This window comes from Tenrec ecaudatus, chromosome 6 (genome assembly GCF_050624435.1).
Source record: "Tenrec ecaudatus isolate mTenEca1 chromosome 6, mTenEca1.hap1, whole genome shotgun sequence".
Lineage (NCBI taxonomy): Eukaryota > Metazoa > Chordata > Mammalia > Afrosoricida > Tenrecidae > Tenrec > Tenrec ecaudatus.
In genome coordinates, this window is record NC_134535.1 from 95,195,220 (window position 1) to 95,208,199 (window position 12,980).

The window sequence follows — 12,980 nt, forward strand, 5'->3', positions numbered from 1 at the left end:
CATAGAAAATGTTCACTGTGCATTACTGGAGACCTGCAGTTTATGAAGAGAGGGATGGAGAGAAAGCAGGAAGGCAGCCCAGATAATGATAACATTATGTCCAAGCAGAAGAGCAGATACCTTTTTTGAAGAACTGCCTGTAGAAGACTGCCATGATAAGCCCAGAAATAGAATCAATGGTCAAATATTGCAGGGTCATTTTGCAGAGTTTAGTTTTTAACCTAAGATAAAGGAGTACCCCTTGACTTGTCTTAACTGGAGCGTCACAGGATGAAATTAGGTTTATTCAGGTTTACTTTAAAGGTTATTCTCTAAAAAGTAGATTAGTTAGTGTGGAGAATGGATATTTGAGGAGTGTATTACAATCAACCAGGAGAAAATGATTATTTTATACTACACTGGAGGCAATAGAAGTGGAGAAATATATATTTTTTGAGGTGAACTTTTGGAAGTTAACATGACAGACAGACATTGATGATGAGCTGGACATGGGATATAAAGTATTAAGTATAATCTATAAGAGATGCACTGCTCCAAATTGTCTTTTCTGTGAAGCAAGTGTATTTATGAAGTCATATTCAAAGAGTGCAATCATATTCACAGCAAAGCAGGAATTGATGGTAGCTTATGATAATTGAGCTCTGTGGTAGTTACACAGTCATTTGTCTATTTGAGAGGATTAAGAGTGAAGGGGTGGAGTCTAGCCTGTCAATCAGGCGATAGGCAAGGAGGCCTCTGTGTGGGCCTGGCCTTCTCTTGAGGATTCTGGAAACTCCTCTATTCCTACTTGGAGGTGGGAGAAACACTCTCTCTCTGATCACTCCCTGGGAAATATTGCACCTGACAAGCCATATGGAAGGAAGCTGATGGAAACCAGAGCCTGGGAGCTAGAAAGCCACATGGAGACCCCTGCCAGCAGGCTTACAATGTCACTGGATCTACAAAACTTCCCACCCACTGGCCTGTGATCTTCCTGCATTCGGTGTCATTTCATGTGTTTCGTGAAACTGAAGAGGACTTTATAGATTGGTGTCGGACACATGGGCTAATATCGGACTTATGGACTTGATCTGGACTGTGCTGGGATGTTTTTTCAATATTCAATTGATCTTGTATATAAGCGTTTTCCTATACACATATGAGTGTCTATGAATTTGTTTCTCTAGTCTACCTGGACAAACACAAGCTCCTAATTCACCAATCTGTCTTATTTGGTTCGTCTCAAAACATGGTATTGATATTAGGACAGCATTTAAATGCATTGCCAGCTAGAACATTATTTCCATTTCAGCATACAGTGTCATGATATATAGAGATAAACACTGATGTAGATATTCCTCGTGTTTATTCCCCTGAATATTTTAAATCCAGAAAAAAAATAATTCAGGAAGTTAAAAATATAATGATTGTTTAAGAAAATTAAAACAAACAAATTTAGGAAACCGTCTCTGTATCAAAATAACCCCCCCACAGGGACTACAGTAAAATGTAAAGGGGATTCGAGTAAGGGGACACCTCCATCCTGCTTACCACATCGTCCGTTTCTCCACCCCACGAGGTATGTCTCCTTCTCGGCACACGCTTTCACATAATTGCCTAACATGGCACACAGACAATCTTTCATGTTTGTACAACTGCAAGTATACTTTTTGCATTCCTTTAAAATAAGAATCACATGTATATTTCATTATGGAACTGTTTATGAGAACAGCTAAAACTAGGCACAGTAACTCCATTCACAACAGCTATTCTATCCTGAAAGAAGAAAACTTTGAAATCTTTGGAAATATTTTTCTTCAAATATTTGCAAAACAGAAATGCAGTCATTTAGTCATTTCTAAACCCAAGAACTTAGACAATATAAGAGCAACTTGTTTAAGAATATTCTCGTGTGCAGGTTATTCTTAATATGGAATGGTTTTACTGATGATTTGTTTTAACAGCATATCTAACAATTGAATATATGAATATCCAATATGCAATTTAAACATAACAATTAATATATTGAAATTGTTGTTATTTGAAAATATTTAATGGAACATCCTCTTATTTATATCATACCAAATATTTCTTTAACAGAGCTCGTAGGCATTCACATACCTCAAGATAGGGTTTAGGATTCACAATAGGATGACAGGAAGCAAAAGGCCCAGAAGGGTCAAGAAGAACAGCACAGTCCCTATCAGCAAACTTTTCTGGAAAAAAATTAAGTAACCAAAACTAGGATCAATAATATTGCAATTTTGTCAAGGGAAAAGTGTAAACTTCTAACAGCTTTGATTTTACTGAATAAAACAATTGTGCTTCTAAAGGGCTTTACTATAATAAATACATTTATATGATGTTCAAAGAAAGCATGAAATAATGAGAAATAGACTCTAAAGGGGATGAGGAGCCCTGGTGGTGTAAAGGGTTACAAGTGGAGCTGCTAAGCACAAAGTCAGCAGATCAAAATCACTAGCTAATCCAAGGAGGTAAGGGGAGTTTTCTGTTCAGGTAAAGAGCTACCACCTTGAAAGCCCACAGGGACTGGTCTACCATGTCCTAGAGACCTGCTGTGATAACAATACGTTCTTATAAAAAGGTAAATGTTATGGGTTAAATCGGGTAACTATTGTCTGAAATGAATTTTCTACATAAAACTATGAGTAAATAGAGCAGGTAACTTCTTTCAGTGCCTTTTAAGTTGAAAGTCTATATTTTAATTATCACATTGATAAATGATACCCATAAGCTTTTTTGTTTTGTTTTGTTTTTGCCCCACCAGGAAAATAATACACACTTTAATGAAACTCATATATTAAGACAACCACAATTAATATACCAAATGTACTAATTTTGTTGGGGTATATTTTAAGTGCTTAACTGATATATGGTTGCTTTATAAATAACTGATCAGGTCTTAAATATAAAAAAATAAAATATAGAGATACAACATCTTCAATAACAAATGCTTGATTTGAAAATGCTTAAGGGTGATAATCATCATCATTAGACAAAGTTCATTCATTTTTAAAGTAGTTTAAAAATAATTTATTCATTTTATTTTAATTGTTCTATCATTTATAACCAATCTCTCTCTTTCTTACACTTTTTATAGGTTTTATTTTTCCTGATATCCAGAACTCTTAGTATTAGCTCTAAAAAATTGCAATATTAAAGGACATCCTGTCTTTTGCCATGTGTAAAAGGGAATGTATTTCATTTCTGTAAATATGATTACTATAGACTTTTTTATTTATAATGTTTTCCAGTTGGTGAGTTTCCTTTTTATGCATTTATTGAGTAGAACTAAATTTAGAGTATGTAAATTCAGTAAAATCTACCATTTTTTAAGATCAATAAAGTCAGGAATTGAGTTCAAAATACTTGGATTATAACAGGATCTCTGACCTTACTAAGAATATATTCTCAGGGCCCAATGATTGATGTCTGCTGCATTAATGGTCATCGCATTAACAGAGGACACCTCTACGTCCTCCATACACTCTTGTGGGAATAAATTGAAATGTATGTTAAATTATTTGACATTGGTTTTTTTAATAAAATCTTTATCTGATAATTGGTATAACTGATCATTAGTAGGATCTCTAGTTGATGGTTGGAATACCTAATAGACATAATAGCAAAGACTAGGAGACCTCGGTCTACCTGCACTTCTGACATTGAGTCGCTCTTGCTATTTCAATCAATAATTATGTCTATGGCTAAATTATGAAGCTTAATAAACTAGCTGGCTCTTATAGACTAACCCCGTGGTTCTATATCTATGGAGAAACTGTTTTTAGAGTGAAAATATGGTAATGCAAAGATACTGAGAAGACCCTCCAATTAAAGATGTGTTTTCTAGATCGGAAGAAGAGAATATCGTCTTATTCTAGAAGTACCCTAACTAAGCCAGACTTTGTTTCTATCCCAAGTCCTTTCAAACAGGATCAGTACAACAAGCACCAGCTAAACCCAAGGTTCCATAATCCCAGTATTTTCATATTATTACTAAAGTACAGACTTCCTAGTACCCCCTGCATTTCACTAGAATCTTACGGCCAGTGGATCTCACCGCTTTCTATGCTGATGCACGAGGTCGGGCTTCCTTTAGGGCATGGCATCATTTCCCAGGAACTGGCAAATGCCTCTGAGGTCTTCTCCAGGATATTTTGACTTGACATGAAATCATCCTCCGCTCTGTGGTTGTAAGAACCACAAAGTCCTGGACAAAAGCACAGGGTTGAGGTTAGCAGCGCCTCGCCTCCACAGCTTCTTGGATTCATATCCTGGTCTTACAGATGGCTTGGGGTTTTTCAAAGAAATTGTATAAACTGCTTGAAAAGAACCCTTCATTTTATTCTCTAGACATCAAAGTTTTGTGTGTTTGATCAAAATTCCAGGAGGAAGGAAAAACCATCGGGCATCGATACTATGTTCTGTCTCTGTGTTGAAACGTTGCCCCTTTGATAATATAATAGAAAGCATGCATGCAGCAGGAAGCTTGTGATTCCCTATTTCATAGTTTCAGAATGGGGATTTTAAGCAAGTTAAGGATTATGTGCTCTTCATGATATGCACCTTTGTGACTCATGGTTTACACCCTTTCTCCCCACACTACCTGTAAGTCATCTTCAGTAAATATATATTGCTGTGACCTCACGGAAATCCTGTGGGGTTTCCTATAGTCAATTTGTTTGTTCCCTTCTACAAGTCCTAGGGACGTGCAAAGCTGAATTCTACAGTGGGAAAACCTAACGAAAGGCACTCACTACATAACCTATCCAAAACACAAGACTAAAGTTTATGTTTGACACGTTTGCAGAAGTTTGTCTATTGTATTTTATCCCTTCCTTGTGAGGTCAAAGCCTTTGTAATGTATGCTAACAAAATAAGCCAAAGTCTTACTACATTTTCAAAATGATTTTAAAGATATCAAAAATAATATCAAATCTTATTAAATAAAGTCTTCATCTAAAATCTTACAACTGTTGCAATGGTTGAAAATCTTCTCTGAGTAGATTGTGTAACAAACAAGGCTGTCTTTACAACAAAGAGCAAGTTGTGATGGCTTTAGTTCCATGTGAGAGGACGATGAGGCCAAATGCTTCATGGATAGTGTCATTAATAGAATGACAATAAATAATAATCACATTAGAGACTTAGGAATTTAAAAACTCTGAAAGACTTACCTACAGTGTCTGGGAATTTGTTGGGTGGCATGGAAACATATAATTGCATTATAGGAACATATTGCAATTGCATTTTTACTTTAAAGTATGTCTCCACTTGAAGATATGAAGAAGAGACTTTGAAGATCTGTATTTTATCTGTTAAAATAATAATTTAGATTAATTATTAATGACTGACATTAAGAACAATTGTTGCTTTCTTAAATACTTTACCACCTTTTATAAAACAAGCATTTAAAATCTATTTAAAATGTGAATTAATGACTGCATCAGACACTTATTTTTTTAATGCAGATAAACTTACCTGAGTAATAATAATCTTGATTTCTTATCTTGTCATTTGTGACTGTGCCATCTCTATTGAATACATATTTGTCAACTGCAACAGACTAAAATGCAAAACACAGTATTAGCTTCTATTCATTTATCTTATTAAGTGATAAGTGTGCCTTGCCAACTTGCTTACAATGATCATCTCCATTTGCAAATATCTAAAGTACAGAATTTTCAAAAAGATTTCTAATACATTCTCAGATGACTTCTTATCTATCCGAACACTTTGTGGCAGATTGTGAAGGAACCCGTCAGCCCACATTTGTAGATGTGGAAGCTGAGACCCAAGAGGACACCTTGCGTTCCGGGTGCTAATCCAAGGACCAGGTTACCCAGGTTTTCGTTTATGTCTATTTCTACGTAGGTTGTCAGCTCACTGTCTGCATAAAATATTAATCCAATACCTTTGCCTTCTTAAATGGTTTAGCAAATAGATAATATGCTCTAATTAGTACATACTTGTATATATAGGGAAATTCTTATGTAAAGGTTCTTACAAAGATCAGTGCTTTCAGATATTTTATCAGTTTCTATGTCATTTTGCTTCCTCTTTTCATTTACATATAAAACCTCTCCAAATTCAAGAATTCAGAATTTATGAAGTATTTGGCTTAACCTTACTGTGGGTAAATTGTGGAAGCTTAATACTTACAGAATTCAATAGAAGGGTAACACTATTTAAACAGGTTCCTGTGTGAGTATGTGGACATGGACGAAGTTCAATGCTAACAGACCAATCTTTTTCCTGTGAAAAAAATATATTTCATTAAAATATTTACTAAAATATTATTCATGGTATGCTCTGTTGTTTGACTCATTCCAAATGCATGTTTACATTTTTTTAAATATGCACAATCACTACATCCAACCTGTCTTTTCTGAAAACAGAAAGCTACTTCAGTTCATGGTCCAGCCTCTTGATATGACAAGACTTTTACAGACTACTCGAGTGCCATGTGTAAGCACTAGCTAGATTTTATGAAGTGGTGGGTATCCACACTCATCAGTGGTTTTTTTTTTCTGTTATCTTTACTTTTTGCCTTCTCCTCAAAGATAAGGGTGCTGGATTGAGGAGATGATCTTTGTAAAAATATAAGCACCATAACATATTTATTCTCTGAACAGTCCACAATTTCTATTTATTCTCAATATGAGAAATACTTAGTTTGTGAAAATGCAATCTGCATTATAAATGAGAAACACTGGCTCCCAATTCACATTTAGAGATAAGGAATCCCTAATGCGAAAGCAGCAAATATTCCAAATATGCTGGCATAACATCCTCCAGAGGAGGGTAAAAGAAGAAAAGATAAATATGTTGCTAATCAATCGGTGACCTTTGCTTCGCAATACTGTAGTAACCAAAAATTCAGTAGTCACCTCATACTGCAGATTATGAGACATTTATCCATATCTCATACTTCCTGGATTCATACATTTTGTTAATCTGTTTCTTAGAGGGGAAATAAAGTAAATAAAAGTGCTTATTCCCATGCTCAGTGAAGGCACTAGTTATAAAATAGAATCACCCCTTGTGAAATTTAGATTACATAAAATCTTTAGAACTGAAGGAAAATTTAAACATAAATAGGGTTTCTATCATACTGGAAATTATTGTATTACAAAAATTAGACATGATGAAAGAAGACGATGCATCATGGAATGTAAATGATTGCTTAATCTAAAGCACTAGTGAACATGTATGCAGAAAAGTAAAAGAATATATGATTTCCAGTATACTTAGGCAATTACAATGAATATAGAGGGTTTTTATTAGCAACGGTTTTCCAAGGAACACAGATTATATCTCATATAAGTGACAATGTATAGTTAAATACGTTGAAAGGGATAACAAGTATTGTTCTTAATTGCAATTCAACGTGGAGACTGAGTTTTAAATTGGCTGAGAAATAGCTTAGTAATTCAATTGGCTTTCTCAAGTGTTCTAGGCTATTACATACATGAATGGCCAAGAAGTCACAGTTTCCAGGATGGGTGAATTTAACACCATCAAAGGTGGTAAGTGAATTTCCTTCCACTTTGCATCTCCCAGGACATAAGGCCTCAGTACATGACCATTTCGCATCTTGACATGTGCTGTTAAAATACAAAACGTGAAGAGATATTAGTCGTTTTTTCTATGATAAAAATAGCATAGTGTTGTTTTTTTTAAATCACAACTTAAAGTAAGCTATTTGGCCTAATTTTCCAGCTAACTATCAGCTCTAATAAAATGGCTCGTCTCCTTGATGGCTGTATTCTGGTTTCTTAAAAGAGTTGAATTCCACTGAGTAGAACAATTACTTCTGGCTCCATTAGGCATATATACTACACACATTTGCAAGTTAAGTTGCAGAAGTTTTCATTTATGTGACATATATTTAAGTCACTAGTTCTAAAGTACCCGTGACATACCACATTTTAAACCAACACAGCAACCATCCACAACACCAAATTTGCTCCCGTTGAGAAGATTCTGACTCATAGTGACCCTGACACGGGGCAGAACAAAACGGCTCCCTGGGGATTTCATGGCTGTATATCTTTACAGTAGCAGACAGTCTTTTTTGTCCTCTCCCACAGCGAGGTGTGTGATTGAACTACAGGCATGTGGCTAGCCAGGTGACAAGCCACAGTGCCACCATCCGGCCATAGAGTTATTTCAAATGTGCCTACTGAAGTAAAGGTAAAATATACACCTAATTTCTGAAGAAAAATACATCTTGTAAAATATCTGAAAGTTCAATATTGGTTCCATGTGGTAATGTTAATATTTTGGCTATATAGGGCTAAATAAAGTGTATTCTTAAAATTAATTTCAATTTATTTTCATAGTGGCTACTAAAATTTTTAAATTACATATGTGGACCACATATATGGCTCATATTCTGTTTATCTTGCTTCAGTGCTGTTATAGACACTCAATATAACATAGATATATATAAAATTATTATTAATAAAGTTTTACTGCTCTATGAAACGTTTGCTATTACAAAGAAATGGCAAAATATAACTAATCAGTTCTTAAAATATAAGCTTAGTGATTTCTCCACAAAGACACAGAAATGTTTATAAAGTTCTTGCAAAAGTTTGGGCTTTCAGGAAAGCGGGCTGAATGAGGGATTGGAAATGTCTGTGGATAATACATCACAGATGACATCATGGAAGATTCATGGTGAGGACTGGAGTTCAAAAGGAAGAATCATGCTGACTCTTCAATTAAAGGAGAAATAGCCCTAACTACTGGCACATTAAAATTTACTCAGGACTAAATACACATTAAAATCCACTCAGTAGTAAGTACACTATTTAGCTGCATCAATATAGCTACATACATAAATTCCTGGAAATTTGTTAGGTTGTCTTTGCACATTTCACTCACCATTCTTTTTTTAAAATTATTTTATTGGGGTCTCCTACAATTTTTATCACTATCCATACATACTTCCATTGTGTCAAGTGCATATGTACATTTGTTGCCATCATCATTCTCAAAACATTTGCCTTCCACTTGAGCCCTTAGTATCAGCTGCTCATTTCCCCCCTCCCTCCCCACTCCCTCCTACCTCATGAACCCTTCATAATTCATAAGTTATTATTTTGTCATATGTTACACTGTCTGACGTCTCCCCTGCCCTCTTTTCTGCTCTCCATCCCCCAGGGAGGAGGCTATATGTAGATTCTTGTAATCAGTTACTCCTTTCTACCCCACATTCCCTCCACCCTCCAGGCATCTCCACTCTCACCACTGGTCCTGAAGGAGTCATCTGTCCTGGATTCCGTGTTTCCAGTTGCTGTCTGTACCAATGTACATCCTCTGGTCTAGCCAGATTTGTACGGTAGAATTGGGATCATGATAGTGGGGGGTGAGGGGGAGAACTAGAGGAACTAAAGGAACTAGAGGTAAGTTACATGTTTAAGAACTAGAGGAAAGTTATAGGTTTCATCGTTGCTACCCTGCACCCTGACTGGCTCATCTCTTTCCCACAACCCTTCAGTAAGGGGTGTCTGGCTGACTACTGATGGGTTTTGAGTCTCCATTCTGCACTCACCCACTTTTATAATGGTATGATTTTTTTGGTTTTTTTGGTGCTTGATACCTGATCCCTCGGTCACACTGGTGTGTTTCTTTCATGTGGGTTTTGTTGCTTCTAAATTAGATGGCTACTTGTTTATCTTTGAGTCTCCAAGACCCCAGTCTTCAGTGATCATATCAGGAATCACTCACTATCCTTGACATAAATTAGCATGATTCTTGTATCACATTGTTAGTATTTACTCTTGTCAATAGATTTACTATTCAAAACACTGTGTCAGTTAGCAAAAACCTATCTTTAAAAGACATAGAAAATTTGTTGTTTCATAACTAAAAAAGTACATTAAAAACTCTCCTCAAAAAGTAAAAGGAAATAGAGGAAAGAAGTAGGAGGCAAAGGGCATTTATTGAGGTCTAAATAAAGGCATGGACATTTGCAAATATATTTGTATATGAGGATGGGGAAATAGATCTATGGGCATATATTTATAAGTTTAGTATTAAGGTAGCAGATGGACATTGGGCCCCCACTCAAGTACTCGCTCAATGCAAGAATACTTTATTCTATTAAATTGGCATTCCATGACACTGCCTTCCCGACACGATCGCTGAAGACAAAGTGGGTGTATAAGCAAATGTACTGAAGAAAGCTAATAGAACCTGGCTATCAAAAGATATAGCATCTGGGGTCTTAAAGAATTGAAGGTAAACAAGCGGCCATCTAGCTAAGAAGCAACAAACCCACATGGAAAAGTACACCAGTGTGTGTGATCCCAAGGTTCCAAAAAGATCAGTTATTAGGCATCAAAGAAAAAATCATATCATTTTGTGCTCACCTTCCAGATACATTCTCTGAAGACAGATGGGTGCATAAGCAAATGTGATGAAGAAAGCTGATGGTGCCCAGCTATCAAAAGATATATCATCTGGGGTATTAAAGGCTTGAAGATAAATAAGCGGCTATCTAGCTCAGAAGCAACAAAGCCCACATGGGAGAAGCATACCAGCCTGTGTGATCACTAGATGTTGAAGGGATCAGGTAACAGGCATCCAAGAACAAAGAATCAAATCATTGTGAATGAGGGGGAGTACAGACTGTGGACCCAAGATCCATCTGTAGGCAACTGGACATCCCCTTACAGAAGGGTTGCAGGGAGGAGACGAGACAGTCAGAGTGCAGTGTAGCAATGATGAAACATTCAACTTTTCTCTAGTTCCTAAATGCTTCCCTTCCCCACCCCCAACTATTATGATCTCAAGTCTACCTTATAAATCTGGCTAGATCACAGAATGTACACTGGTACAGATAGCAACTAGAAGCACAGGGAATCAGGACAGATGATCCCTTCAGGACCAGTGCTGAGAAATGAAATGCCAGGAGGGTGGAGGGAGGGTAGGATGGAAAGGGGGGGATGGATTAAGGATTGACATATGGCTTTTTTCCTGGGGAATGGACACCAGAGAAGTGAGTGAAGGGAGACATCAGACAGTTTAAGATATGACAAAATAATAATAATTTATAAATTATCACGAGTTCATGGGGGAGGGGGGCAGCAGGGAGGGAGGAGGGAAAGTGAGGAGCTGACACCAAGGGCTCAAGTGTGAAACAAATGTTTTGAGAATGATGATGGTAACGAATGTACAAATGTGCTTGACACAATGGATGTGGGTATAGATTGTGATAAACGTTGTAAGACACCAATAAAATGATTACAAAAAAAACCTCCCCTCAAAAAAAAAAAAATCCAAAGCATCAATAACCTAAAAAATATAATCCGGTGGTCATTCATTTTTTTTTCTAAAACTGCTTTAATGATACATCTAGGAAAATGTACCAAGTGACATAAAAATGCTGGTTTGCTTATACTATCAATAAAATGTGGAAAAAAAGCTGACACATACCATTTGGAACCACAAGGACCTTTTCGGACTTCTCCTGGCTGGTACACTTTTTTGTTAGATTCACAGGGGCAATGGGCCTTCAATACACAGTTTCCTTTCTCTCCAATATCATCCAATAGATAGCCTGGAACAAATTATATAAATTTACTTTGAAAATGTCAATATCAATAAGTCATCAAGCAGCAGGGTATAGTTTAAAGTGTGTTGCCCCAAATGTGGATATTCTAACTAACCCCTACACCTGACAATACGATCTTTGGGGACATAGCATTTACACATTAGGGTTCAACCCACAAGGTCAGGAGTTCAGAACCATCAGCATCTCTAAGGGAGTAAGACAAGGCTTTCTACTACTCCAGAGAGTTACAGGCTCAAAGCCCACAGGGGTGGTTAGTGCTACCCTATTTTGTAGGGTTGCCATGGAGGGATTCCATAGCGATGCGTTTGCTTTGGAAATGGGGGTTTTCTTTTGCTATGTTAATGCACGCACACCAGCATATGATTTAAACCTAATCACTTCCGAGGGGGGTTCTATAAAAACAAAAGGAGAAAAACAGACACGCCACTGAGGGAAGGCAGACGTCCAGAGAGGACTGGCGAAGACCCACCAGGGAGGGCTAGCGGACACCAGAGCATGAGGAGACTCCGAATCGGGCTTTTGTTCTCCATAGTCATCCAACACTGTTCTGCTATTTTCTTTTTTAATCCACTCACTCTCGGTATTTGTTTGCACAGCACTGGGGAACTAAGAGTGTTTTGTGAGGTTCATCTTCAGCTAGTTCTTTCAAGTGTAAACATGCTCTTAAAATGGTCATTTCTTGCCTCAGCAATCACGTATGGTGGAGATGCAGCAAGAGGACGGGGCGATGTTCAGAGGCTGACGTGCCTAGAGAGCGATGTGTGCCGTCCCCGAGACTATGGGTGCTGCAGTGAAACCTCGGAGTGGCTTTCAAAACTCTCCAAGCTTCGCTTGGCACTTTGTAAAGACGATATTGGAGGAGGAGGTGAATTGATGAAACATTAGATTTTCTTTTAGATACCAAAGCCAAAGCAACTGCCATTGCATCACTTCCTACTCACAGTGACTTGATACGGCAGACTAGATTTCCTTAAGGTTTCTGAGACTATAGAGTTTAAAGCAGCTAGACAGGCTCATTGCTTACTTGCACCGGGGCTGGTGGTTTTGAACAGCTGACCCTATGGCTAGCAGTGTTCATCCTGCAGGACCCCCAGAGCGCCTGCATTTCAGATAAGACGTCTCTACCTTGGTGACAACTCCTTTTCAGGTGGCAGTGTGATTACTCTGCAGAGTGCGTTACCTTCGGGACAGGTGCAGCTGCTCACACATTCACTGTCTTGAAAGGGAGCCACGTTGGAACAAGTTGCTGGATTTGAGAGCCCACATTCTTTGTAGATGTGGTTTTCAGGACATTTGGGCTTTTCTGGGGAAAAAATATAAATATATATTTATTGAAAATAGAGAAAAGTGCACGAGATAAATATATAACTTCTAATGGATACCTTTTCAAATT

General features: G+C 37.2%; 1 protein-coding gene across 1 annotated transcript in view; it reads right to left on the bottom strand.

Annotated features, from left to right (window-relative positions):
- The window catches only part of MUC19 (mucin 19, oligomeric), a 60,318-nt gene that overhangs the window by 12,440 nt on the left and 34,898 nt on the right, over positions 1 to 12,980 (bottom strand). Inside the window, exons 34-42 of the mRNA XM_075553313.1 lie at positions 12,768 to 12,890; positions 11,449 to 11,572; positions 7,472 to 7,607; positions 6,163 to 6,255; positions 5,482 to 5,566; positions 5,178 to 5,315; positions 4,061 to 4,210; positions 2,101 to 2,195; positions 1,531 to 1,657 (exon numbers count right to left, since the gene is read on the bottom strand). Of these exons, the coding sequence (XP_075409428.1) occupies positions 1,531 to 1,657; positions 2,101 to 2,195; positions 4,061 to 4,210; positions 5,178 to 5,315; positions 5,482 to 5,566; positions 6,163 to 6,255; positions 7,472 to 7,607; positions 11,449 to 11,572; positions 12,768 to 12,890 (1,071 nt within the window). The remainder of the gene's footprint in view (positions 1 to 1,530; positions 1,658 to 2,100; positions 2,196 to 4,060; positions 4,211 to 5,177; positions 5,316 to 5,481; positions 5,567 to 6,162; positions 6,256 to 7,471; positions 7,608 to 11,448; positions 11,573 to 12,767; positions 12,891 to 12,980) is intronic.